Below are 27,740 nucleotides of genomic sequence, written 5' to 3'. Positions count from 1 at the left end.
TGACACACCATGGATGGTGTGTTGGATGTAAGATGCGCTGAAGAAAATGCATATAAAGCCCAAGTCAGGTGCAATGGCACCTTTGTGGTGGGGAAAGGCACAGTCCCTCAAAGAGAGGCACCTGAGATCTCCTCACCCATGAACAGGTGAGGGACATGAACCAGGTGAGGAATTAAGGCATTGTCTGTGTTGTGGTGAGACACGACAGTCTGGATGTGCCCTGCCAGGGTGCAGGGCCAGGGTGCGCCTGGAAGTGTTCAAGGCCAGTGCTTGGAGCAACCTGGTCTAGTGGAAAGTGTCCTTGCCCATGGCAGGAGGATTGGAATGAGATGGCCTTTCAGTTCCCTTCCTACCCAAACCATTCTGTGATTCTTTGATTATCTGGACTTATCAGCTTAGAACCAGGACAACCAGCTGCTCGTTAAAAATAATTAAAAAAAAATAAAATGAGACGAACTACAGAATATAGAGGCTTTTTCAGGGTAGGGTGAAAAGGGTTCGTTTATTTTTGCAGACAGCACAATTCAAGTTCAAATCTGGGCATTGCTCAGCAGATACTGGTGGGATGAAGGCGCCATTGACACTTTGAGCACACCGGGGTGACAGGGAGGCAGCTCTGGTGGCTGCTTGGTATTTTGTGAGATGCTAGGAGGCCCCTCTCAGACAGGATTTTGGGTGCAGTAATAAATGAGCAGGTTCTGATGAAGGGCAGAATGGCAGAAGGAATCACAGGAGATATAGCCCACAGGAAAATAAAGATCTTAGAGATGATTTGTGAAATTTAGGATAGATAGACCCCCAAAAGAAGCATCTGCAGACAACTGTGGAAGGCAGCAAAACTTCTCACACCATCCTATAGCTCCCAGGAAGGAGGAGCAAGACACAGTGAGGAATACTGAGAGTTTTTGAAAACTAGAGTTATTCATTCATCCTGCTACACTGGAAAGGTTTCTTGCTTCTCTGATAAGCCCTCCTAGGAATACAGTACATACGCAAGTCATGGCTTGGTGTGTGTAAAACTTTATATGGCTCTGTATTCTCCTTTGATCTGGGTTTTAATTAGCACCATAAATGTAACATACATGACTCTTCATCATGAAAATCAATAAAAAGCTCTGGATTTTGACTAGAAAGGAGGACCCTGAGGGCAGCTGTTCTGGGCTAGCAAACATACGAGGGAAGAAAATACAAGAGGTAATATCAGGGGTGTGTATAGCAGTGAGAGGAGGATGTGTGCGTGCCCTTCATTTAACAAATCCACCTAATGAACCTGTCGAAGAAGCTGGGCTGGGAGAGGCTGTCATAGTCCTTCTCCCGGAAGATGGCTGCCCGGTCCCCGAGGCCAAGCTTCAGCAGGACATCCATGTCTATGTCACTCCCAAGGGCCACCACCGTGGGCATGACATCTTGCTTCTTCATGGAGTTGATGGCCTCCTCCAGGTTCTTGCTCCCCGTGATGCCGTCGGTGATGAAGACGAAGGAGAGCTCAGCATTGCGGCGGGCGAGTCGCTGCCCGTTCCCTGGGCTGAGCACGATATTGTTGATGGCGTGAATGATGGCTGACCCGATGTTGGAGGATGAGTCCAGGTACTTGATCTGCGCCAGGGCGATGGAGATCTCCGTCAGGTTGTAGGTCAACGGGAAGACCACGTTCTGGTCCCTCTCACTGCCGTACTGCAGCAGCGCGATCCGGGCGTTCATGTTGTCGCTGCTGCTCCTGGCCAGCGTGAGCTGCCGGGCCACCTCCTCCACAAAGTGGTGGGCACTCTGGAAATTCTGCTCACCGATCCTTTCCGAGCCATCGAGCAAGAAAACTATGTCAACGGGGCGCTGGGTGCACTGGGCCACAGCAAGCTCTGCAGGGGGAAGAAGACGACAAGAGTTGGGAGAATAAGAAGACTAAGGGATAGGTCTGGGGCTTGTTTCAGGCCATTTGGGCTGGAGTTGCCTGTGTGCACCCTTGTCCAAAGAAGGACCAGCCCCATTCTGCTGCCAAAGCCTGTCTTTGCAGCTCATAACGGAGGAGCTTTGCTTCTGATGCCCTCAGCTCCCAGACACGAGGTCTTAATGAATTGTAATTCTGGGACCTATGAACGACTTCAATGAAATTACAGGTCTGCACATCTCAGTCCCACAATTACATCCACTGTCTTACATCAGTTCCCGACTCTCATCTGTGAGAGGAATATCCAGAGATTAATGTCAGGCAGCACCTGCAAACCTCTTGGTTACTTCTGAAGAGTGGTTTACTTTCAGAGTTATTCTTACCATAGAATCAAAGAATGGTTTGTGTTGGAAGGAATACTAGGGATCGCCCAGGTCCAAGTCCCCTGCCATGGGGAGGGACACCTTCCACTAGCCCAGGTTGCTCCAAGCCCTGTCCAAGCTGGCCTTGAACACTTCCAGGGATGGGGTGTCCACAACATCTCTGAGCAACCTGTGGCAGTGCCTCACCACCCTTAAAGAATTTCTTTCTAATCTAAGCCTTCCCTCTTTCAGTTTAAGGCCATCAATGCGCACACAGATTTTTAGGATGGAAGCTGTTTTCCTGCTTTCCACCCAGCTTAGTTTAATCAGCAATCACTAATTCCTGAAGAGTTTATAAAGACTGAGTGGAAAACAAGACTAATTTTCTTGGTGCACTTGTTCATAGTAAAGCAGCTTTGGTGATAGATATCAGACTGATATTTGGGGGGAACACAGTGGGACATTGTTCTTTAGTCATGCAGAACAGCACCTGTCCATGAAGTGGGCATATGAATATATGAACATGAAGTGAATGAGCTCAGGAAAAAAAAGAAAGAAGAAAATAGCTATCTCTGGAGTCAGCTGATAGTAAGGGACCATTGCTTCATCCCTTTTCTGTAGTTATGTGTATTGCATTCGGTGTTCCTCTGTGTTCCCCCTGAGTTGGCCGTAGCAGAACAATGGCCATACCACTTTTCAGTAGTTCTGTGGCTCTTAAGACTGAATCTCAAAAGGGTGAAGTCCCAAAGATGTTGCCATATTGTGTTGCATGACTGGCAAGGAATAGGAGCTTCTGGAGCAGCCCCAGCCTCAGCATCCGTTTCAGGCAAGGAGGGGTAACTTTGGGGATAGGAGTATCACATGAGCTTGAATTTTTGCACTATGAGCAAACCCAACCCGACAAAGAGCTTCCTTGGTGCTGAATGATGCTACACCTGGATTCAGCACAGAATCATGGAATCACAGAACTGTTATGGTTGGAAAAGCCCTCTGAGATCATCAAGTCCAATCATTAACCCAGGACCACCATGTTAACCACTAAACCATATCCCTAAGCACCATATGTACATGTATTTTGAACACTTCCAGGGATGATGACTCCAGTGCTTCCCTGGGCAGCCTGTGCCAGTGTCTGACTGCCCTTTCAGCAAAGAAATTTTCCCTAATATCCAATTTAACCTCCCCTGGTGCAACTTGAGGCCATTTCCTCTTGTTCTATCACTTGGTACCTCCCCTCCTTTAAAGCAATAAAGGCACATACTCACCTTTGCCCAATCTTCCGTGAGAAATGTTGTCTAAATGGTATGTTGGTCCTGAGTTCCTGGTATGCAGGCACTGCTGCTGCAAGGATACTTTGCCTTGGCAGCACCTGCACTCCTCGTCCTCACCTGTTCCGTGCAGTTGTGGAGGGGGAAAGGCAGGAAGACCTTGCAACCACACAGTGCAAAACCCACGTGAGGGTCTGCGAAAGCCAGTGGAAGCGAGCGGGTGAGGAGCGAGGGCTGCGTGCCATGTTGGAGCGGTGTTAACAGCCTCCCCCAGTGCTTGCCCACATGTACTCATGTTTTTGGAGATGACAAGCACCATTGACCCGCCTCCCACGTGGCCCAGAGCAAGCCTTAAGAGCTCTGAGCTAAGCTAAGGGGGTGGCTGGGAGCAGCACCACTCCACGGAGCGTCAGCGACAGTGCAGTGCACGTCTGACAGGAGTGTTTCCCGGAGACACTCCGCTTGCTGCTTGGCCCTCACAGCTGGGGAGGGCTGCCTTCCAGCTGTTTGATAAGGTGCCTTTAACATATGGGAATGTAACAGATGTGAGGCAGCAAAACCTTAGGTCTGTCCTGCTGGGTGTCATGCTCTGGCTGCAGCTTGTTCCCATTTCTGAGAGGCTGAGGACCCAACCACCCTTTCCTGCAGCAAGGGAAAAGATTCTTGTTCTTAACTGGGAGAGAAACTCTCGGGGGGCACCACGATTTAGGCCAACTAAAATCTTGCATTGGTCCTTCTCATGTGGCTTATAGTAAGGCATGAATGCCTGTAGCTCACCATACTGCACAGCTGAGGATGTCTATCAAGGGCAGCACAAAAAAGCAGAAATACCCCTGATTTTCCTCCATTAGCAACCCATCTAATTGCATGCATGTCCAGAGTAACCCCACCCATTCACATCACTTTGCTGCTTCTTCTAAAGCCTGGGGAACTCGTATTTTCTCTATTCTTTCACTGTGTTGACAGTGGAGATGAAAGTGAGGTGGGGATTGATCTCCCTGCCCTTTTCGGAGTTTCCCCTTTTCCTAGGCCCTCCTGTGTCTCTGGGGAGGTGGGGATTATCCTTTATCCAGGTCCTTATCTGTGTCTTTCCTTTGCCCAACAGCTCACTGAAGGAACTGTTGCTGAGATGAAATCCATCAGGTTTTATCAGAGGGATTAGCCAGCATTATGCTAAAAAAACACCCCTTCACCTGCCTGCCACCAAGAGCCAGTGCAAACACCACTCAGGCAAAGAGACATTTTCTCCCTCTCCCACTGCCCCCCACCAATGAGCTGAAGGTTTTTGAGAGGTAAAAAACTTTGTTTTCAATGTTTTGCTAGAAATTATTTCCAAGGGAGGTGAAATAAATAGCCACTGTGTGATGAAATTAAATGAAATCAACACACCCTTTGCTGAAATCTTTCCCAATCCTCATTTTGTTCAGCAAAATGTCCCAGCCCTGATATGTTCTCTTCAAATCAGTGGGGTTTAGGGGCTTTTCCTCTGGCATCATGGCTGGAGCAGCTTAACTACTCTGAGTTCAGTCCTGCATCCCAATAGACTAAGTCACAATAATTTTGGGGTAAAAATCGAAGCAGAATAGGGAGTCTGGATTTGCACAGACTATCTAGAATATGAGAATTATGACCAGACTCAGGCACAGGCTGATCCTTTTGCCTTCACCTAAAACATGGAGAACATCATGTAAAGTGCTCAGAATTCTTTTCCCTCTATTCTATGGCAATAGCAGAGATCTCTGAGCTCCTTGTCCCCACAGACTGGGTGCAAAAAGTGCTGAAACCCTGAGAGAACGCTGAAATAAGTTAGATGCAGGCAATTCCCATGCCTGAGCTTGGCAACTGGCTCCACTTTTTACACCTGGAAATATTACAGCCCAATCACATTTCTGAAGACGGTACCTCTCCCTTCTGCCCATTAAATACGTCGTTTGCTCAGGAGACTTTATTGCAATAATACCATACCATACCAGAGTAAGCACTTCTACTCCTGTGTCTGCACACGAAATTCCATTTCCTCTAAATATGGCTTGAGAGTAGTTAAAATGGAGGTGGGAATGGAACACACCTGCCTAACCTTTGAAAATCAGGGGTCCCTGATCTGATGGAAATATCACTCCTTGCCTAAACACACAGACCGGCAGTGCAAGGGGTGTGTCTGTGGACTTTGAACCAAACCAGCACTGGGTGTGGATTAAATAGGCTGTGCTATATCAAGTTTAGGTACTTGCTTTTAAACAGCTCACGTAATTGAGTGTGTGATACAACACATGACATGGAGGTGTGACTGCACAGTCAAGGATTTCTGCTTTGGACCTATGTACCTATGGACCTATGGACCCATCCCTATGTAACAGAATATCTGTCTTTTGGATACAGACGGGTACAGTTGTTAATTAAGACAGAAGAAGAACAAATGTGCAAGCAGAGAAAGGCCAAGGGAGCTCAAACAGCTTCTGAGAGAAGCACTCCCCAGGTACAGGTACTCCCAATGGAAGGAGAGGGTGCTCCCTCTCCTGTATTGCTTGTTCCTTCCCTCCCACACCCCCAGCTGCTCACTGAGGGGTTCCACAGAGACACTGGCGAGCAGGAATTGCACCTTGCTTTGTCAGCCTTACAGGAACCAAAGTGAGCCCCACAGTAACTGAGAGAGAGGATGCAAGATGCTTCAGAGAGTGTCACCAAAGACATAGGTAGGAATGCACAGGGAAAGTGCATCGTTAGACTCTCTGCAAAAAAAGCAGCGGGCAAAGCAAGAGCATCCCTTGCCATTGCTGGGGAAAGCTGCCATGCTCATCAGCCAGCTGAGCTGGAGGGGACTGCTCCTTGTGTCCCACCCCCGGCTGAGCGCAACCAAGCTGTTCCACTGCCTCTGTTTCTCCTAAACTAAAAGCATCTACCAATGTACCTGTCCCCTCTGCCAAGCAGGCCCTTGAGGAACGATGATTACCACCTCCGCTCAACCCCTGCGTCCCCGTGACCTCTAACCATGGTCTCAGCACAGCCCTAGCACAGTCTCTGGGTCCCCCACAATCTCGCTGTGCACCATTTTGAAGGTGTCAATGAACAAGTCCATCCACTCCTGCCGCTCATTTCCAGTGGCAAACTTGGCTTTTTCGGCGGTAAAGGCCAAAGTGGCCACCAGCTGCGTGTACACACTGGGGTCCCGGGATTCCCGCGTGGAGTTTAGGAACTGGGCGATCGAGTGTATGGTGCTGGGGAAATTTATGTTGACTCCCTCTTCCATGGGGCGGAAAATAAGTGGGTTTACGCTCCCAGGGTTCCTGTCATCTGCAAGTGAGCGTCAAAAGAATATTTTCAGGGCTCGCTAGCAATGGCTGTGTCTCTGAAAGCTACCTGGCTTTCCTACTTGCAGTGCACCAGAGAAGAACAGAGCTAACGAGGACAGAGAAGTAAAGACCAAAGCCAGGTTTTGAATCTTTATGCCATTTATGTCTGAGGAACCATGGGATCTGTACTGAAATCTTTCACACATCAACTGAGCAACTTTAGAAAATTACACAAAACCTTAACTGCCCAGTTCCTACTCATCCAGCATAGGCATGATGGAGAAAGGGCAGTGCTCAGGAAAAAGGCCATGGGGTCCAACTTCTTTCTGCAGATGGGATTCACCCATCATGTAGCTTTGGACTCTACTACGTGCAAACCATACACGTGATGCTGTAAGGCAGAAAGACATCTAAGGGACAGCATTATGTGACCTCCTTTCCTGGCACTCAGCCTCAAGGCAGTGACTCTAGCCAAAGCTGTGTAGTGTCTGGACTAGTCAGGACCCAGAGAGCCTCCATCTGCACCTGGTTGCGCTGAATTTAACTTTGAATAAACCCCCAAAGCTCAAAGCAAAGCCTTCTGCATGAGTTAGCAAGAGCCTCACAGAGTGTCATGCGGTTTCTGTGAAGCAAGTGGTCAGATTTGCTCAGCATTTAAACCCTCGAGCATCCTGTTAGTACGGCAGTAATTGATAAGAGACATGGGTCTCTCCCAAAAACAGGAAAATCAGGTAAAGTACTGGGGCAGCATGAGGGGGAAACAATGTGTATGTGATACCTGCCCTTCTCTGTGCTCTGCTGATAACACCCAAGCTGAATCTGGGGTACAATTGATTTGCCCCTTAAAAGTGTTAGGACTGCCACTCTGACAGCCATGGGGCTAACAGGACTGGTGTAGCTGTGTCCCTGACCTGGGCCTGTCTGGCTGAACCACGATGGGACGTACTCCTTGGATGTGCACTAGCTCATTCACATGCCCTCTGCAGAACACAGTCTTCATGCAGAGGATTTGCATGGGAACTGGCATTAACTTAGGAGATGCTCTTGGAGAACCACAGGAAGTCAAGCACCAAGCAGAGAGGCCCCAGGCTCTCTCACGTGCCTTATGTCACATCCCATCCAACAATTTCCCTTGCCACCAGGCAAGTGTGATCATTGCAAATCCTTCCAAATATGATGGCAACAACGCATCACGGACCATCCAGTGTGGGGGGTGGAAGGCTCGTTGCCCAAGGGCCCCTAAATCTCTACCTATTACTTAAAATTTGATCTACCAGACCTAGCACAAGTTTTGCCCATGCTGAGATAGGTCTATTGGCACTTCGACAGGAGGCCCACACCTACCCTGCCACATCAGTCCACCTCCTGTGTTCTCTAGGGCACAGGTCTTGCCTGCACTTGACATGGTCTGCCCACGGCATGGCTTGAGGGATTCACCCCAGAGGGAGCCCCTTCAGATGCCTCCTCGAGCCATTTCTGGTCTGGTCCCCAGGCCTGTCAGACACCAGCGAACTGTTCTCACCTTGCATCAGGAACAGAAATACCCAAGTATGCTACAAGGAAAGCACTGCCAACTTCACCTTGCTTTGGAGGGCTTTGGTGGCCCAAGCCTAGGAGGAACGAGTGTGTCACTGCTTCGGTTCCTCAGAAATGGGAACGCTGCTAAGACCAAAACCTTTGAAGACACCTGAGCAATCACCAGTGTGGCATGGGGATGTCACCTCCTCGTGCATGGATTCGCAGGACAAAGCTCCTCAGAGGACGTGGCAGAGGAGCTCACTGTCACGGTTGGACATTGTGTCCCCTGCGTGGCCAGGTGCAAATACTCAAAATACCAGTGAGAGATTTTAGACAGGAATGATTATAGCTTTTCATAGATTTCTATGCATCCTGGGACCAGTTTTCCTTCCCTTGGTATGGAAGCAAAGGGACTTACTTCAAAATGAAATTTGATATTCTGTATAAGGCTCAACTGAAACTGTGGTTCTCCACAAAAACATTCATGGCAAGAGTAGAGATAAAAATTTCAGGAACTGGTAAAACTTAAGTCCCCTATAAACTTGTGTGTATCAGCACAGAGTGCATCTATTGCATTTAAACAGGCACAGGGACTCAGACAGACAGGATCTCTAGGAATTCGGGATGTATATCTACCCCTCAACAAGCAAAATGTGACCAAGTCAAGCTACCTTCAGCACGCAGCAGCTGTCTTCTTGATACCAGAGGATTCTTATAGCCTTTCCCTTTAATCCAACACCCTGAGTTAATCGTTAATCAAATACAGCCAGCGTTAGAGAAGCCAAAGCTTTGGGTCCACTGTGTTGTCATTTTCCAACTGATTTCTGCCAGCTGCTCTGCCCCTGTCACTCCCAAGGAGCATCCTGATACAAAGGTCACAGGAGTGGGAGAGTTTAGCAAGGGGGGGTTTGCCTTGAGTTTGGAGGTCAAAACCAGGTGGCTCCCAGGAATTTGGGCAGGGAGAAATATCAGGGATGAGCCATGCTGGCGCACTCGCACGGTGCACTTGTACCTACCTGTGCAGAGAACTAAGAGAGACGGGAAAAGAGCAGGAGATGAAACCCTTTATCCTCTCCTCGTGTAAAGTGACACTTTCTCAAACTCCTGCCATCCAAAAGGAATGGACAGAGTTGCACCCCCTCTCTCCTACTCCTGAGCCTCATGCACTCTCCCCCTGGACTTTTTGCAGATGGTGTGAAGATACTTGTAATGTTTACCTGTCTGACAGGGCAGCTCAGGGCAGACGACCTGTGGATCTGGAAGGAAAAGAAACAAGGAAAACTGAGTGATGTGCTACCATCCCCCTTCACTGGCTCAGTCAGCATGGTAGAACAAGGTTCCTTACATGGAACTCTAAAAGGACTGCCCCAAAAAGCTGGCCCATATCTGAGGAAGGACTCTTAGTTCAGGGCTACATGAAGGTCAGCCCCACCATGAATGACCCAGCTACTGGCCAACCTGCTGGGACACAGTGTCTCTGCAATCATATATGCCCCCCATCCCAAACTCTGGGGTCAAAACTCCAGTTCCAGTAAGAACCATGCACGGACAGGTACAGACCTGGGCAGAGCACGTCTTCCATCTTGTCAATGAATTCCTCTGCCACCAGGTCTGAGAAGAGCTTCATCTTCTGGACTCTCTGGGGTTCGTTGCAGGCGATAGAGACCAGGGTCTCGCTCTGCTCTGGCTGGTCAAACATGTCTCCTATGCCAATGGTGTTGACGACCACGTCTCTACCGCAAAGGGCCCCTAAATTCTTGTCGTCATCCCGGGGGTCATAGCGCCCATCTGTGATCACCACAGCAAACACTTGGGCTTTCTCTCTCCTGCTTTCCTTGATGAGCTTGTTGTAGGCGAACTGAAGGGCAGATGGTGTCCAGGTGCCTCCAGCAATCCACTCCAGGCGTTTCACTGCTTCCTTGAAGCTCGACAGGGAATCAATGCGCTCGTCATCAAGCTTGATGGCTTCAAAAGTCCCCTCATGACTGTACTGCACCACCCCAACACGGGCACCTGCCAATGAAGCATCACATTACTTGGCTTTGCGTCCTCAGTGAAAAGTGGAGAAACTCAAAGACCTGCCCAATTGGCATGAAAAGCCACAGAAAATAAACAAACATGAAGCTGGAGAGATCCAAGAGCCTTTTCTTTTCCCCATGCCCCGCTCTGTCCCCACACAGTCCAGACCTGTCTGTGACTTGGGGTCCTTGGCAATAGAGCCCAGCCTGCTGACCACGTTGATGACAAAATTCTTCTCCAGGGTGAAGTTGGTGTAGCCGATACTCTCCGAGCTGTCTATGACAAACATGATGTCCAGGGCCCCGCAGCGTTTCTCACAGTCTGGGGAGGAGGGCAGAAAGAGGAAAACACGAGGGTCAGTGATGGTGGGAACAACAGCCACCAGGACAGAAGAGACCATCCATGGGACGATGGAGACCAAGATGTGCTCCTTGCTCGATCAGTTGCTCCTTCCTTCGAGGAAGGAGGAAGAGGAGCACACCAAGCATCCACAGCTGGCAGCTCAGCGCAAGGGGTGGCTCATGGGGCAGAAGGATGAGATGACCCCTCTGTTGACCCCCTTTCCCCATCCCTCAAGTGGTAGTTCCCCTTCCCTGGGGAGAGGTGATGGTCTGCTCACCACAGCATCCGCACGTCTCTCGCACGTAGGTCATCACGTCGCAATCCTGTCAAAAAAGTGGTGCAGGGCGAATGCTTCCCTCTGTCCCCTCTAAGGAAAAGGCTCTCCCTTCCCCTCCCACCCAGCCAGCCCTCTTTCCCTCTTTCCCTGGCTCCCATGGGAAGCCATAGGCCACCTCTGCCATGCAGCAGCAGGACCTGATACCCTGTTTTGTTCTCAGGCTGTGCATGGCAAAGACAGATTGCCCCAGCAGGAAGAGCACAAGGGGCTACTCACAGTCAGACCAGGGTCTCCTGGTGGGCCGAGGGTCCCCTGTAAGAAGAGCACAGGGATTTCAGGCACAGTTTTCCCATTAGTTCCTTTTCTGGGAATTGGAGCCATCAAAAACGTGGCATTTGGGAAGGGTAAGAGAAGGTTTGGGAAGGTTTGGGAAGGTTTGGGAAGGTTTGGGAAGGTTTGGGAAGGGAAGGTTTGGGAAGGGAAAGGAAGGGAAGGGAAGGGAAGGACACAATGCCATGGGACTGTACCTCAAGGCCTGCTTCACCACGTGGACCACGGGATCCAGGCTCGCCTCCTGGGCCAGGATCACCCTGGGGAAGAAGTAAAGAAGGGTCAAATATTTCCTGGGCAAGGTTGGCGATGTAGCCCCTGGTGTTCAGGGCTCCTCCTGACCCTCTCGTCAGGCACAGCCCTGCTAAGCACAGCCCCAGCCTGCCAGAGCTGAGCCTGGGGACACGGAACAGGCAGAGAGCGGGCAGTGTCAGCTCCTGCATGCCTGGCAGGGGTGTGGGAGGGGGATGCTGACCCTGCAGACAGTACGGGAAGTCTGCTTACCGGTTCCCCCTTCTCCCCTTTGGTCCCTGGCACTCCTTTTGGTCCAAGGTCACCTCTTGCTCCCTGCTCGATAGAAGGAAAAACAGATCCAGTATGGAGTACATCTGGATGTGCTCAGGCAGAGGCACTGCTGCGTCACAAACACATGCCTGCCTGGCCCGGGAGAGCATCCTCTAAAGGAGCAGCTCAGTGCAGAGCAAATAAACAGTGTTTACACAGGCATTAACTAAGAAAAAAGAAGTTCTGCAATGAATTTTTCAGATGGTTTCAAATGGAGATGGGCTTGGGAGATATAGCCAGGCTCTGCAGCTGCCGGGAAAAGCCCGGGCAGCTGCTGGCAGGACAGGCTCCTCAGCCATTAACCCAGAAGGGTGGGAGACAACTCCTTGGCATTTCAGTCAGTACAAAAAAAAACAGGTGATGGAGACAAACACACTCACCTTGGGTCCTGGCAGCCCTTTCTCACCCTTGTCACCCTGCAAAGGAAGAGGAGGGAGAGGTCAGCGCTCGACCAGTACTGGCCCTGCAATGGGCACACCCAAAGTCTGCACTGAGGGGTAAGAAGCTGAAGAACAGGTGTAGCTTTAGGCTGGTGTTTGGGGTGGTGGGCACAGCCACCTCCTCACCTCCATGAGGGAGGCTGAGGTCCCCAGCACCTCTGCCATGAGACTGACGGAGCTGTGGCTAGGTTCAATCCTGGTGTTCAACCCCCTTTCTCCTCATCACAGGCACCACTCCCTGATCATTTTCCTTCCTTTTCCCTCTTCTTTCAGGCTGCTGAGCTCCACTGTCAACATCCACCAGGACAGACTTCCTTGTGTGCTGAATGAGGAGTACATACCTGTGGCCCTCTGGGTCCAGGGTAGCTAAAGCCAGGTCTGCCTCTGTCACCCTTTGGTAGGAAAAAAAAAGACCCATGAGATACCAAACCCAGCCTTTCTGACCTTGTGAAGCCTGCTGTGACAGCCATTTTTGTCTTCTCTCTGGGCGAGACACCACCAGGAGCCAAGACTTCTACAGCTGGCCCTGAAGTATTGGGAACGGCTGCGTGGAGCAAGGATTTGCAGGGTCTTGGGGATGTCACATGTGGGAGGTGCCCCTGAATCTCTGCAGGGTGAGGGGGGTAATCAGACCTGCCTTGGCTAGAGCAAGAGCAACATCTCTGCCCCATAGGGAGGCTCAGGTCTAATTCTGTTTCCAAGGCACACAAGTTTCTGCAGTGGAAACTGCCTTCCCCCTCCCCCCCCCCCCAAATAAATAAATAAATAAATAGGAACACCACCCTTTCAAATACAGAGTTTTGTTCATGAACTTTACCTTTGGTCCTGGTGGTCCAACGTCACCTCTTGGGCCCAGGTCACCAGGGTCCCCACGTGATCCCTGAAGGATAGTTTTGGGGAGAGCAGGGGGAGTTGGTGAGAATGTTCCCTGAGGGACCATATCTCTTCTCCCGGCCACCCAGGTGACTGTACTGGAGAACCCAGCTCTTGAGACGGTGCTGCAGGACCATCTCCCTTCCTGATGAGTTTACTGTGATAGTGACTGTCTCAGCACTTGTGTTCCCATGTCCTGTAGAGCCACATGGATGTCACAGCACTACTGTCACAGTGGGGTGCTGGACTAATCACAGGCCCAGGACAAATGGATGCTTGTGGAGTCCTATCTTCCCTCTCCCCCCCAAGTGACCCACCCTGAGGGTCCTTTCCATATTGTCATAGAAACACGTGGGACCAAGAGTGATGGAGAAGCAGTGACTCCTGGGTCTTGAGACTTCTCCTTGCACTAGAGGCTATTCAGGGGCCTCTGGGCTAATTTTTGAGCCTTCCTGAGAAAAAGTCATGCAGGTCAGTGCAGGAGGGTCAGTGCAGGCAGCTTATGCCAGTAGAGCAAGCTCTCACTGCAGAGGGAGGACAAGGTCACACAGATGCCCAAACATGACTTACTATCCTGCCTGGCTCTCCCACAGCACCTGGAGGACCTCGAGGTCCCGGCAATCCTTGATCTCCCTGTACAGCAAAGAAAGACACAAGAACATACAGAGGCAGATGTGCATAAGGAGGGAAGTCCGGCAAGCTGCCCCGATGGCAGCAGTGCTCCCCTTCCTCCTGGCTCTCACCAATCCCTGCCCCATGCTTACCCTTGCTCCTTTGTTTCCAACCTCACCAGGCAGACCACGAGGACCCTCTGGACCAGGATCTCCCTGTGAAGAGGGTAAAGATATTCCTGGTCAGGGATGCCTCCAATGCTGTCTATCTCCAATGCCATATGGAGTGAGAAGGCCTGATGCCCTTCTCAGATCTGGTGGTTCTTGGCTTGAAACAGTGTCAGGGCAGCAGGCCCTCTGAATGTGTCTCTCAACCTTGAGCTTCAGTGCCCTTCACCTCCCTTCTGGACCAAGCCCTTGAAGAGGCTGTGCCAGATGCCAGCAGGGCAGGCAGTGGGCACAGTCAGAGCACAGCACAGTGGGATCTCTGATTCCCAGCTCTGGTGATGGACACTGCATGGCTGGGCAGTAGCAGATCACACACACCAGTCCCACCCATCTCGGGTTCTTTTCAATGGTCTGGGCACTTGCTTTACTCACCCTTTCTCCTGCGCCCCCAGGAGTGCCCTTGCTGCCCTTTGTCCCTGGATCTCCACGTCGACCCTTGGCAGATACAGGAAGTCACATAAATGGAGTGAGAAGATGGATGTTACAGATGTCCACAGTGACACCTGGCTGCCCAACCTCCTCCCCCTGGGCCTGGGGGATGTATGCTTGCCCCCTTAGCGAGTGTGTGCCTGGCAGCAGGGGAGCAGGGATGCCCATGCTTCCTTTTGGGAAGACACAGTCACACTGTTCTTTCAGGGGGGTGGTCACCACAGTGACCACAAACACTCCTGGTTCATTCCCTCAGGGTTAAAAACTTTGATTTACTTCCAGCTCATCCAAGGTTGCTTTCCCCACAAGGACACAAGCTGGCTGGGCTCTTGTCCCGTGGTGCTGGTGGAACTGTGCCAGGGAACATCGTCTCCAGACCACTCCCCAAAATTTGCAGTGCCCCATCATATTAACTTCGGTCTGTGTGGCACCAGTGATATTGTGACACTGCCCTTTTCAGAGAGCTCTACCATAATGGCCACCAGATCTTGACTCTGTGAGCTCCTGCGAAAAACCAGAGGTTTGGGGAACTTGCTAGAGAACAGCTTGCCGGAGAAAAAAGGCCAGGCCTTTGTGGGAACACAGGATGCTTCTCTAAGGTGAAATGGTTAACATGGTTAACCATTGAAATGGTTGAAATGGTTAACAAATGGTTAGTATTATGGGAGTACTGCTCTATGATGGGAGAGACAAGAGGAGATCAGCATCTGCACATCTTTTGGGATGTACACGGCAGGGCATGCAAACTGAACAGGGGAGCTTCTCAGTGCTCATCCATGGAACTGCATCAGGTTCCCATGGTGTGCCCACTGTCCAGGGACCTATTCAGACACTTACAGGCTCTCCTTTGGGTCCAGGGGATCCTGCTTCACCTTTCGTTCCCTTGTTTCCAGCAGGCCCTTGAGCTCCAGTATTGCCTGGAAGTCCCTTGGAGAAGAAAAAGAAATAGTTTGTTGGAAGAGAAGTCAAGGTGCACACCCCTCCTTTTGTTGTGTTAAGCAGTCCACCTTGAGCAGAGGTGTGTATGAGCACCCAGCTTCTGCTTCCACACACCCTACATGCCCAAATATCACTGCCATGAGCATGGGCTCCAGCCTTGGAGTAGTGTGATGCTCTATCACCTTCCCTCCATCAGCTGAACCTAGGCTTGTCATCTGTTCCTTACAGCATCCATCCTGCCCTGCCCAAGGCCAGAGGGGCTATCTCAGCCCCATGCCTGGAAGTGTTCAAGCCCAGGTTCAGGGCAGTTGAACTGGATGACCTTTAAGGTCCCTTCCAACCCAAACCATCCCGTGATTCTACAAATGGATCGGACAGGAAGATAAACCATTCCAAATACGTCTGCTTTTCTCTGCTCTGGATGAACGCTCAAGACCCATCCTTGTTTTGCTCTGGGCAGCTGCAGGAGCGTTGTGTGGTCCCCTCTTCCATTTCCCATTGTACCGGTGGGGACACATATGGTGGGAGAGCTCCCTCGACCACCTGGGGGCTTGTGCATTCTCCGTGCTGGTGGGCTAAGCAGCAGGATCATCAGAATGCCCTGGCATGCAGCCACCTTTGAGCATGGTCATGCAGTTGATTCTGCTCCAGCTCCGTGCCACATGGAGCAGACCACAGAAAGACACACTGGAGGCATTTGAACGCTGCATGAACCTACCGGGCTTCCTTTTTCTCCTGGAGGTCCTGTGGGTCCACTGCGACCAGGCCGGCCAGGATCTCCCTGAAACAGGTAGAGAGCAATGGTCATTGCCTGCCTCAGCAGCACGCTGCACCATGAGCAGCCCAAGGAGCAGGGCCAGCAAGGCTCTTCCCTCAGCTCCTGTGCCTGGTGATGGGATCCAGACCCCAAGGTCTAGGGGTTCCATGAGCAGCGTAGGATTTAGGAGTAAATACAGGGAATGGTGTTTAGCTGTACCCACTGGTGGCCTCTGCCCACACTCAGCTGTCTGTCCAGAGCAGTTGTACCTTTATGCCTGCATCTCCTCTTTCACCTTGGTCTCCTGCATCTCCTGGGTAGCCATCAAGGCCCTGTGGAGGGAAATGACAAAGAACCACAGATTTCACAGTGGGAACACTTTCCCTGCAAAATAAATAAAATTTCTAATAAAATAAATTTTCTAAGCCAGTGCTTAGAAAGTTGCTCTAGAGGCCAAAGTAATTTTTGCTTGTTGCAGTGTGGATGAAAGGGGCAGCTCCTCCTCTCTCTGTGGAGGGGAGGGACACTAGGGGCTCCCAGCTTACTTATACATGGAAAGGAGGCACAGAAAAATCAGGCTGTGCTCCCCATTCCAGGGATCCCAGCTCTGGAATCAGATCAGCTGGCAGGAAAACAGGCCAGTAACCTCTCATTGGCCATCTCTCTACATATTTAACTCACTCAGCAGCTACATAACTGATGTGCTGATGAGTTTGATGGGTTCCTACCTTGTCACCAGGGTCACCCTTGCATCCCGGTGGTCCAATTCTCCCCAGCTTGCCCTGGAGAGATTGCATTCAAAAGAAAAAGACTGAGAAGTTGTAGGTGTCTGAAGGAAAACACAGCTTTTCTGGTTAACAATTAATAATTTTTAGCATCATCTGCTGACCTTACCTGTCATCAGCTAGATAATAAATAGCAAGTGTATTCCTTAAACAGAAGTGGACTGTGCAGAGACAAGTGGAGAAGGAGAGAGCAGTGTAAAGCCCTGAGTGGCAGTGGGAATTCAGGCATGCTCATCCTGCACACGTGCCCTGGGTGATGGAAACATCCCTTGAGGCTGGATTTGGTGGTCACTCATGTCCACAGTTGTCCTCTCCCATGCATCTCATGTCAGAGCAGCTCAGGTGTGCAGCAACCACACTGCCTGAGGCGTGAGAGAGGGACTGCCGTGCTCCCTGCCCCAAAAAAGCTTTGTCATCAGTGCTGAGACAGCTTGTCCCGGATAGAGAATGGGGGAGACTGAAGGGCTTTAGTGTTTTGGAGAGTGGAGGGGACTGAAGGTTGGTTTTGAGCTTCAGCAGGCATTTGAGGAATGGGAAGAACTGCTATTACCTCACAGTTATATTGGGCTGGGTATATGAGATGGTGCAGAGCAAAGCCAGCATGTGACGGCCAGTGGACAAAGCCAGGGACTTTGTTGTGAGGCCCCTGAACTTGGCTTTAGGGCTTTAAGACTAAGAACAAGCAGTAGTTAAGAGATGAAATTTCAGATTCTGTGACGAACTGCCTTGAAAAGCAAATTTCTGCAAAGCTTTCTGTGTCCATGTCCTGTAGGGGTCACTAACACCAAGGTAAGGTATCTACACACAAGTTACCCAGCCGTATCACCTCCTCAGCCTGAGCACAGAGCAGGTTACACACCCAGGTTCTGCAGGGAGCTTGCTGACAGAAGGACAACACTTAACGGCATGAAGCTGTGTTGGAAGGGATTAGGTTTAATATTAGGGAAAGGTTCTTCCCCCAAAAGGGAGGTTGGGCACTGGCACAGGCTCCCCAGGGCAGTGGTCACAGCCCCAAGGCTGGCAGAGCTCAAGGAGTGTTTGGACAATGCTTTCAGGCACGTGGTGGGATTGTTGGGGTGTCCTGTGCAGGGTCAGGAGTTGGACTCGATGATCCTTGTGGGTCCCTTCTAACTCAGGATATTCTATGATTCACTTCTACAGCCTGAATTACTTCGTGTATTTCTACAGGACATGCAGAATAGTGTGCAAATAAGGTCACAGAAACCTCGATCAGAACAGAAAGCCAGCGTGTGGCATAGGAGAAACTAAACAGCCCGTGGGGTTGAGAGAGGGTAAAGAAATGAAACAGCAGCAGCGACATTATGGGGTTGCTGCCAGTGCTCCCGGTTACCTTCTGTCCATCAGTGCCGTTCCTGCCTGCCATACCAGGGGCACCCTGGGATCGGGGGGGGGGAAAAAAGAGGGATTTGTTAACACACACTGCAAAGGTTGGTAGCTGGAACAACATGCAAGTTAGAAAACGTCTTTTCTTACCCTCCGTCCGTCGGATCCGATTTCTCCCTGGGAGAAAAACAGGACAGGAAGTGAGGCACTGCCTACACCCCCCACCCATCTGCATCCTAGAATCATCACCACTTCAGCAATGCCTGAAGGAGGAGACAGGCTTTGGGATGCCCTTGGAAATCCCTCCCCATGGCTGCAATTATGGTGTTACAGGGTTGTTGCCCTTCCCCATTACAGCTAATCTCTTTGCATCAGAAAGGAGCACAGCCTCTGCCAAGTGCCCAGCCAGCGATTCTGTCTCTTCTTTCTCACCTTCTCTCCTTTCAGCCCTGGGACACCCTAGACAAAGAAAAGACAAACAGAAAAAAAAGAAGAAAATTGCCGTGTTAGTGCCTGGGAAAGCACCAGGAAGAGAGGCAGCAGGGCGCAGGGATCTGGGTTGGGAAATGGGCAGGTAAGAGGGAGAAGCAAAGCTCCCCCTTCTTTACAATGCAAAGAGCTCAGCCGTTGGCTATGGGATTCTTACCTTGGGACCAGGATATCCGATGGGACCTTCAATACCTGGGTCGCCCTTCAGGGAGGAAGACACGGAGAGTTAGCTTGACGTCATCCGAGATGTAGCCCCAGCAAAGGGAGGGGAGGAATTTCCCACAACTCACCTGTCGTCCCTTCAGCCCAGGGGAGCCTGGCTCACCCATGTTCCCCTTTGCACCCTAAGGAAAGAAAAAACGAATGTAAGTCCAGCCTTGGTGATGACTGAGAAAATGGCAGTTTCTGGGAGCATCCTGCTCCCTGCAGCTGCTCGAACCGAGCAGGACCTCCTTCATTCTGGGGAAGTCAGGGAAAGACTGTATGGGGACAGGAGCACACAGAGCTGGGGCAGGACAGTGGGACACTGTGCATGTGAGAGCTCTGCTCCTGAGAGTGGGAAGCTCAGGGACAGCTGCTGCCTCACTCCTGCTGTCCTTTGGGTGCTGGAGGTACACAGCAAATGCTCGGATGTCCCTCTGCACTGCTGGCAACCTTGGCACAGACATGGGCACACCAGTGCTGGCTGTGTGTTACTGTGTCTCTCAGGGCCAAGACAGATGCTGGTGAGTTATTTACCACCTGAGGGCGACTTGAGAAGGCAGCTGAGCTGGGGTCTATCTAGGGCATGCTGCAGTGGTTGTGGCAGGCACGGGCATTATTGTCTTTCCCACAGCTTAGAGCAACTTACCTTCTGCCCTCGGTATCCCTTGGGACCAGGTGGACCTGCAATCTCCAGGCAGCTCATCTTGTAGCACTGAAATACAAGGAATTAAACAGGAGGTGTTTAATTAAACAACATGCCACTGCTTCATGTGCATCCAAAACCCAGCTCATCTCTGCATCCGTAACTTTCCACACACCTCTTCTCATGAACTCAGGGCTAAAATCTACTGTGGTTCCAGCTGTGCCAGGGCTGAGGCAGCACCAAGCACCCTGAGAAGTGCTGCCCATCAATTAAGAGCGGAAAGTTTCCATGAGCAGGTTCATTACAGCTTGGCTCTGGGCCCAGACAGGAAGAACAGGACTGCCAAGCATCAGAGGTGGGGGGGGGGGCTTGCTCACTGGGGTCCTCAGGGCACAGGCATGACCTTTGGACCATCACCTGCATACTCCTCCCTCTTTATGCCAAACCCTGTCCCTGTGGTACCAGCAGGGCAGGAGCTTCAGCTTGCGCAGCACCTACAGAACAGGAACATGGTTCCAAAGTGATGAAACGAGTCTATACCATGGACCTGAACTCATTACAGGTGAGAGGGAGGCAGGGAGAGAGTCCAGTGTGGCATTATAACCACTGGATAAGGGAATGTGCCCCCAGACTCTGCACTGATCCACAGGTGGGCAGAGACTCATCCCACAGAGGTCCATGCTGTTTTGGGGTACAAGCTGGTCTTCTCTAACTGAGGCAACTTAAACCTATGTCGTGTGGCACCAGCATAAAGATGCTGCTCACTTACCTCTCCGTAGGCTTCATGTTTCTGCAAAGGAGAGAACAGGATGAAGAGAATCAGTTAAGGTGGTCAACCCCAAGGGAAAGACAGCATCCCACCCCTCCTCGAAGGGCTGTGTGATGGTGAGGTAAGCGAGGTGGTAAAGGCCCCATGGCTGCAAAGATGTTCTCAGCAGAGCCCCCCATTAACAGTGCCTCATATGTGGGGTCTCAGAGACTACGCTGATGGTGAGCATGTGTCTCAGTGTGGCACACTCTTCCATGTGCCCCTGGATGTGGAGCAGGATGGGGTATGGGTCTGGTCTTCAGCAAGAGCCAGGACTAGGGTGGCAGCCTGCCCAGACGTGCCAGGAAACAAGAGGCACAAACCAAGGAGTCCTGGGCAAGTACCAGAAAGAAACTCCATTTTCCCTGCTGGAGGTGCTCTCTAGAGCCCTGCCAAAAGCCCAGCACAGGGGTAAATGATCCCCACGTCCAGGCACTGCTTCTCTTGTCCCCCCCGCCTGCCCATACCATAGCTTGGATGATCCTGTCAATGGTGTTGACGTCGATGTCCAGCGTGTCCCTCTGCGTGATGGCGTAGTTGTTGCGGTACAGCTCGTGCGGCAGGTTGGCAATCTCCCGCAGCCCCTGCTCGTAGACCTTCTCGCTGGGGGCCACCGCGAAGAGCCTGATCCCCATGTCCCGTGCCCTCTCGGCCTGCACCTTCATCCCCCCGCAGGGGCTGCCGGTGACGTGGCCGTCGGTGATGACCACGGCAAAGTTCACGCCGGTGGCCATCTGGGTCTGGATCTGCTGCGTCATGTTGGAGATGGCGCAGTCCGTGAAGGTGCCCCGGCCAAGGTAGTTGATAGCGGACAGCCTGGGCAGGTAAATGTCTTTGCTACTTGTTAAAGGGCTGTAAATTTCCACCACATCTGAGTAATGGAGCCCACCAAACTGCCAGGTGATGTAGACTTGGTTCTGGTAGAGCTCGCTCTCCAGTTTGTCGATGAACACAGGGATGAACCGCTTTATTTGGTCTACAAGGCTCTGGATGGGCACAGTCTGCAGAGCAACGCTCTCTGAGGTGTCAATGATGAAGTAGACATTGATGGGGCAGTTCCTCTTTTCTGCATGGAAACAATTATTCAGACCATGTCAGAGCACTTCATGCACCCCCCTGCACTGTCCCCCAGAAACCTGGACCAAGTGCAGTCCTGGAAAAAGCACAAGTCCCACGTAGGTCTAGAACTGACATCTGTGTTTGGGTTAGGTGGCTCCCCAGTGCCCAGGACTTCTAAATTCTAAGATCTGCTACAGAACCACAAAATCCTTAAGGTTGGAAAAATCCTCTAAGATCATAGACTCCAACCATTAACACAGCACTGCTCAGTACTGAATCAATCTCGAAAATCTTGTTTTTCTTTGTAGAAGTCGGGTTGGACAAGTAAATCACCTCTGCATTGCAACTGAAAAGTGATGAAAGCATCACATCTAAAGCGAACAATTTTGTGGTATCAGACAGAGAGCTGAGTGCTGGAGACTGAACTGGTGTTTGTCACTGTATCTGCTGGGAGAGCCCACCACTGGCAGACCCCATCCAACTCTTCCATCTCCACTGGCAGACCCCAGCTCTTCCATCTCTACCTCTCTGCAGTCCAATGCAAACCCAGAATTGTGATTTTGGGTGGAGGACAGTGTTCTCTACACATGGATTGTTACCACAGGAGTGCAAAGGGGCAGGAGAGGCGGAATGCCCCACTGTCGGTTCCTTGCAAGCAGGTTCTACAGCTCATCATGGCCACTGCTTTTGTTAAAATTGCTGCCCATAAAGGTGACCCAAATTATTTGGGTTAATACCTGCACAGGCAATAGGACTGACATCTCCATTGTCCACATCAAGCTGAGCGTGGAGAGGAACTAAAGCCACGTAAAGGAGAGTGGAAAACAAGGCTTGTCGGAACATCTCAGCAGTCCCTCAGGGTATTCAGATGCCTGTGGGAAAACACAAGTTACATGTTAAACATGATGCACAACCTCCTAACTCTGTTGGGATGACAGAAGCCAGTCAATGCTCCTTGAAAACCCTGTCTGTGACAAAGAAGACTTCTCTTTCACTGGGACACATCACTGGACCACTAATGTAGATTTTTATACTGACTTGAAAGCTAGGTGATTAAAATATTTCCTTTACTGGAGCATGAATTATTTAAAACTGCTTTAGCTTCTCTGCCAGGGAGGGATTATGTGGTGGAACCGTGGAGAGTGCATCAGGACCTTCCAATTCCATGCTTTCTCTCCAGGTGTGTGCCTGACCACCCCATGCCCGTGCTGGCTCCATCACCCCTGATCCACACAGATGCACACATCCATGTTCCTCTTTCTTCACCTGCCTGGCCAGACCACCAGTGTATGTGCATGCAGCAGGTTCTTTCCACCTCCAGGTCACCGTGTGGGTGGTGATGCCTATGTATACTGAAAGGGTACAAAAGTTTTTGCTTGACAGCACTGCTTTGTAGCCCTCACAACCCATGGAGTGAAGGGCCAAATAAACAACCACTTCAAAAAATTACCATCTTTAGTGTTCAAGGTCCAGCTGCACATGGGAGTGCATTTTGTGTAGGGTTATGATAACTCAAAGCAGCAGAAGAGTTAAGAGATCTAGCCTGAAAAGTTCTTGGGAATGTATGTATGTGTTCAAAGGAACCCAAGTTTTGAAAGGACATTCACAGACAACACTCAAGTGACACTTGTCACCAGCATATGGAGGAAGAGGTGATGCTAGCTTTATGTCTGAGGACACTAGAACTAAACAGCATGGCCCCTTGGTGACCCATAGATGCTTCTCTGCATGGAGGTCAAATCAAAAAGAGGAACAAAACAAAAATAGGAATGTCTGTTATGAAAAAAGACCTAAATCCAGTCAAGAAAGATAGCTTCTTTCTTGAATGTTTTTTTTCGTAACTTCTGGAAGAGTCCAAGGCTTGAAGGGACACTAAGAGTGCATTTGGTGGCACTGGCAGTGCAGGGGGAGGGCAAGTAATGCAGCTGGCTTGCTGCCTCGGCTGCATGAGAAAAAAAACTACCTGAAGAATACAGGCAGCTGGTCCCTCCCTGCTTCTCTTGAGACCTCTCTTCACATGGTGACAAGCTATTGCCTGGTGGGACATGTCCCGTTCCAGTTTACACTGCCAGCTGCTGTGCACCACAGGGTTCTGCAAACCGGTTTATGCTGGAAAGGTCAGTGGTGTCAGTGCTGCTGATACCCCCACAACAGCAACAGCCTTCCTCCTCTTAGGCCAGATCTTAACTGGGGCAAGAAGAAATGCTGCTGCTCTTTGGAGATCTCCTGGGTGGGTGGGATGTTGGGATCTGGGGCTCGGTTATCAGCAGAGAAGGAGTTGATGGGATTATTATGGACAGCAGGAGCTGGGAGAAACTCCTTACTCTGAGGAGCCTCATTACAAGACTTGTTAACATTCAACTATGTTTGATTGTCCTGTCTCCTTCAGCAAGATATGGAAAGACTTTATGGAGATGTTCTTAGACGATGCAGAAACCCTTTTGTTCTCTCTCCCCCGTGGTTCCTCGCTTTGGGAAATATTAACCACTATGTGTAATTGTAGCAGAGAATTGTGTAATCCTACATAATGCTACATTAGCATAATCCATCCCCTACTTAGCATAACCCGTCCTCTTCATTAACATGTCCTGCCTCCAAGACCCTTATATTGCAAGTCATGTGTTCAATAAAGATTCCAGTTTCTACCCCACCCTGGGATCATTTAGTTTTTGAACTCCACAGTGGGACAAGAAATCCAAAGCTTTGAGAACACCGACTTAGGGTGCTTGACAGGGCTCAGCAAAGCCCTCCGACATCAAGGGCCTCTCACATGTCTCCATCTCAGCACCCAAATGTCCACAATGAGTAGTTCATGTATCCTTTCCCCCCCCCCCCCAACTCAGAGTGGCTGCAAAGCTGTTTGTAAAGAGACATGACTGTGGTCTCATGAAGGAACATCTCTTCTATGGGGAAAGGCTGAAAGAATTGGGATTGTTCAGATTAGAAAAGAGCAAGCTCTGGGGTGACCTTATAGCACCTGCCAGTGCCTAAAGGGACTCAAAGAGAGCTGGAAAGGGACTTTGGACAATGGCCTGGAGTGACAGAATAAGGGGGAATGGCCTCACACTGCCACAGAACAGGGTTAGATGGGACATTGGGAAGAAATTCTTCCCTGTGAGGGTGGTGAGGCCCTAGCCCAGGTTGCCCAGAGAAGCTGGGGCTGCCCCATCCCTGGAAGTGTTCAAGGCCAGGCTGGACAGGGCCTGGAGCAACCTGGTCCATGGAAGGTGTCCTTGCCCATGGCAGGGGGTGGGACTGGATGGGCTTTAAGGTCCCTTCCAACCCAAATCATTCTGTGATTCTGTTAAGTCTCTGCATATGTCACAAGTTTTGTTGTGCTGCAGAGAACAGAAGGGGTATTGTAAGGATAAAATACTTTAATGCTAAAGGGGTGTTTTAGTTAAGATCAAGACTTCATCCCTCTAAACTTACTGCGGGCTTTCCTTGTCTTGTTTGCCCTCCATGAAACAGAGCTGCAGGAGATCCCAATCTTCTGGAGGGCACAACAGCTTGGTGCCATCAGACAGCACCATTTTAGAGCCAGCCTTTAGCTGAGGAAGATGGAGACAATAACTTTTGGAGAGGCTGGGAGTGCTGAAGGCTTTGGCCAAGTGTCTGACTCATCATCCGGACCTTAATCACCTCGCTCTCTCCCTCCTTCCCTCCCTCTGTGTGTGTGGGCAGGAAGGCGCCCTACGGCAGAGCTGCTCTCCAGGCAGAGCCGTGGCGAGCAGTTAACCTGCACAGGCAACCAAGGCCAGCTCTGGCACAGGATGGCCCCTGCCTGTGGCCCTCAGGGCTTGGGTCTGGGTCAGTGAAACACCATGACCTTGGGCTCTGCATGGTCAGAATGGAGAGGCAGGAACACGACACCTCAAAACACAAGATACAACTCACTTCTCTGTGGTCCTCTTGCACAGTCTCCTCTATTCCACTCTGCACCTTGAGCTACATTAGTCTTCTGCCCTACCAGCATCCCTCCTGGTATTAACCTCCGTGCATACACAGTGGGGCAGCTGCTGGGAACTCCTCTGCCCACTAATGGCTCTCCAAGTCTAGGGTGGGCAGTGGTGCCTATTTTGTTATCCTCAGCTGCTGTGATGCTGTTGCAAATCTCATAACATTTGACATTTGACTTAAAGTCTCACCTGCTGCTGCAAAACGCTGAGATGGAAATCTCAGATTTCAACAGTATTTCAGACTAACTTTTTTTCTGGATGTTGAAAGCAATTTTTGAAAACACACAGCCCAAAAAACTAATAGAAAGAGCAAACTGGGAGCTGACTAATTGTGTCTGAATACTTGGGTCTGCCCATCTTGTTCTTCCTTGACCCTTCTCTCTCTGCCACAATAGGATATTGTTCCTACAAGGCCTTCTCTCAGTATTTGTATTTTTGACTGATTAATTTCTTTCCCCATGAGATGCACACTAGAGAAAAAACAACAGGGAATCTCAAGCAGTGGGTCCTCTGAACGGATTTTGAAGGCACTACTTTGCACCATCCTCCCTGTGTCAGGGTGTATGCTCAGGTGCTCAGCAGAAAAATGCATGGCCTTTGCTGTTCCGACACTCAGATCCCAGGTGACCTGGCTGTTACACACATAACTGAAAAACACATGGATTTATCTGGACAGAGACTGCAAGAAAAAGCGGCCTTGCAGGAGGACCTGAGTTCTCTGCTTACTTCTCTTCCCACCCCAAGCAACTGAACCAAATGTAATATTATGGCAGACAAATTACTTGCAATGACTGAAATGTGCCAATTATATCTGGCTTATTTGCAGTCTCACACCTGATTATCAGATAAAGCAGATTCTAATGCAGTAGAAAGGTCACCTCATGTACCTGGCAAGGCAGAGTCATGGTCTGACTGATATTTCTGAAGTTCTTCCTAGTGCACTGTGTATTTCTCCTCCAACACAAGAACACCTGAGCAAATTGATCCCAAATTCACGAAAATTTAGATGCTCTGCTCTCTAAGTTAACTCTGCCTTCAAGAAGCTTATTTAAAGTCACACAAATTAAAAGCCACACAAACAGCTTACTCTCATGAAAGAAGAATTATGCTGGCTACAGCTAAAATATGCAGAATAAAGTTTGAAATCTCCCTGCTGCTCAAGCCCAATGTTTTCCATGGCCATGCCCAGCAGGCACTGCCTGTGGTGCCATTCACTTGTGTATGCAGCATTTTTTCCACTCAAATGTTTGCTAAATAAAACTGGAAAAGAAAAATATGTCCCATTTGGAACAAAACTCTTACAAATGCACCTCCTCTTCCTCCTTGTTTGTGTGTCCATGGTTTGCACACTGCACAAGGAGGGAATTTCAGTGTTAGTTGCTGGCGCTACCCAAACGTGCCCTGTAATTTTAGTCCCTGGGCAGAGCACCCAGAGGGAAGGTTCCCCGACAGCTACAGGGATCCCAGATATTCTCCATGTCTCCTAATGTAACTGTCCTGGGATTAGAGCCAGGGAAAGCCTGGGCTGCAGGAAGGCTGGGGGGAGGAAAACCCTGCCACCAAGTGCAATGAGCTCGCAAGCATTGCTGAACGTGCTGTTACCTCCCAAAGCAGAGGAGCCTGTGCTGATGTAATTCAGCACAACTAGGAGGCATGGGTCACAGGTTAGTCTAATTCATATCTTCCAAAATCCCCAAAATCAAAGGGGAATCACACAGCAGATCAGTTGCTCTGCCCTGCTACCCCTGCTGCCATCATTTCAGTGTCGCTACTGAACTCAGCTCAGTTATCCCAGAGAAGACTTTGGTTCAATAAACCCAGCCCTTCCCCCCTGAGGGATTTTCTACACCTCTGGTCCTGGCAGATGCTAGCTTGTGGCCCACACTGCTTGCACCTGAAAAAAACCCAAACTCTTGGAAAAACGCCCAAAGTAGTCAAGAACTGAAAGTAAAGGAAAAATATATATTCTTTTATAGCAGGTACTGTCTAAACATGATGTACCTGAAGTGGGCACCTTGCTGGAGAGCCAGTGAACAGCAGCAGGCACAGGATGGAATTTCAGAGGGATTTATGTTATTCCCAGTTGGGCATCTGTCAGTAAGTAGCTGCATGACTGCTGTACGAGGAGAGAAAAATTCTGCCTACCTGGAAAATGGGGTCATCAAAACTTCTCCTCCAAAACCCCTCCAAAACGTAAGGAAAAAAGACCTTATGGAGTGGCTGGTGTCAGAAAGACTCCCGCATCCCCGGCTGTAGGGTGGCTCCGGGCTCTGGGTGCTGGGATGTGCGGGGTGAAGGAGCGGGAGGAGCAGCGGAG

The 27,740-nt window shown here is 50.3% G+C and overlaps 1 protein-coding gene across 2 annotated transcripts; it reads right to left on the bottom strand.

Annotated features, from left to right (window-relative positions):
* Window positions 1-1,004: 1,004 nt before the first annotated feature.
* COL6A2 (collagen type VI alpha 2 chain) lies at window positions 1,005-27,740 on the bottom strand. Of its 2 annotated transcripts, none has more exons than XM_027751996.2 (28): window positions 27,569-27,740; window positions 22,202-22,336; window positions 20,873-21,471; window positions 20,367-20,387; window positions 19,601-19,666; window positions 19,041-19,094; window positions 18,908-18,952; window positions 18,694-18,720; window positions 18,412-18,438; window positions 18,269-18,313; window positions 16,861-16,914; window positions 16,402-16,464; window positions 16,094-16,156; window positions 15,274-15,363; window positions 14,380-14,442; window positions 13,933-13,995; window positions 13,739-13,801; window positions 13,113-13,175; window positions 12,637-12,687; window positions 12,236-12,271; window positions 11,796-11,858; window positions 11,489-11,551; window positions 11,238-11,273; window positions 10,962-11,007; window positions 10,511-10,663; window positions 9,884-10,336; window positions 9,541-9,579; window positions 1,005-1,856 (listed from the first exon to the last, which is right to left on the bottom strand). In XM_027751996.2, the coding sequence occupies exons 2-28, from the start codon at window positions 22,305-22,307 to the stop codon at window positions 1,249-1,251; spliced, it is 3,060 nt and encodes a 1,019-aa protein (XP_027607797.1). In that variant the 5' UTR covers window positions 22,308-22,336; window positions 27,569-27,740; the 3' UTR covers window positions 1,005-1,248. The 2 variants fall into 2 exon arrangements, with proteins under 2 accessions (XP_027607797.1, XP_027607798.1); XM_027751997.2 differs by lacking the exon at window positions 1,005-1,856 and adding an exon at window positions 5,275-6,806.

Source organism: Pipra filicauda, unplaced genomic scaffold, assembly GCF_003945595.2.
Source record: "Pipra filicauda isolate LSUMZ 115617 unplaced genomic scaffold, ASM394559v2 scaffold21_size4447388_pilon, whole genome shotgun sequence".
Taxonomy (NCBI): domain Eukaryota; kingdom Metazoa; phylum Chordata; class Aves; order Passeriformes; family Pipridae; genus Pipra; species Pipra filicauda.
This window is presented reverse-complemented; position numbering and strand designations above follow the sequence as displayed.

Coding starts and splice junctions, on each gene's coding strand:
- COL6A2 (XM_027751996.2), bottom strand. CDS start 22,307: ATGTTCCGACAAGCCTTGTTTTCCACTCTCCTTTACGTGGCTTTAGTT. Junction 14,443..15,273: donor CTGGACCCAAAGGAGAGCCT/GTAAGTGTCTGA, acceptor GTATCTGCCAAG/GGTCGACGTGGAGATCCAGG. Junction 13,176..13,738: donor TGGGAGAGCCAGGCAGGATA/GTAAGTCATGTT, acceptor ACTATCCTTCAG/GGATCACGTGGGGACCCTGG.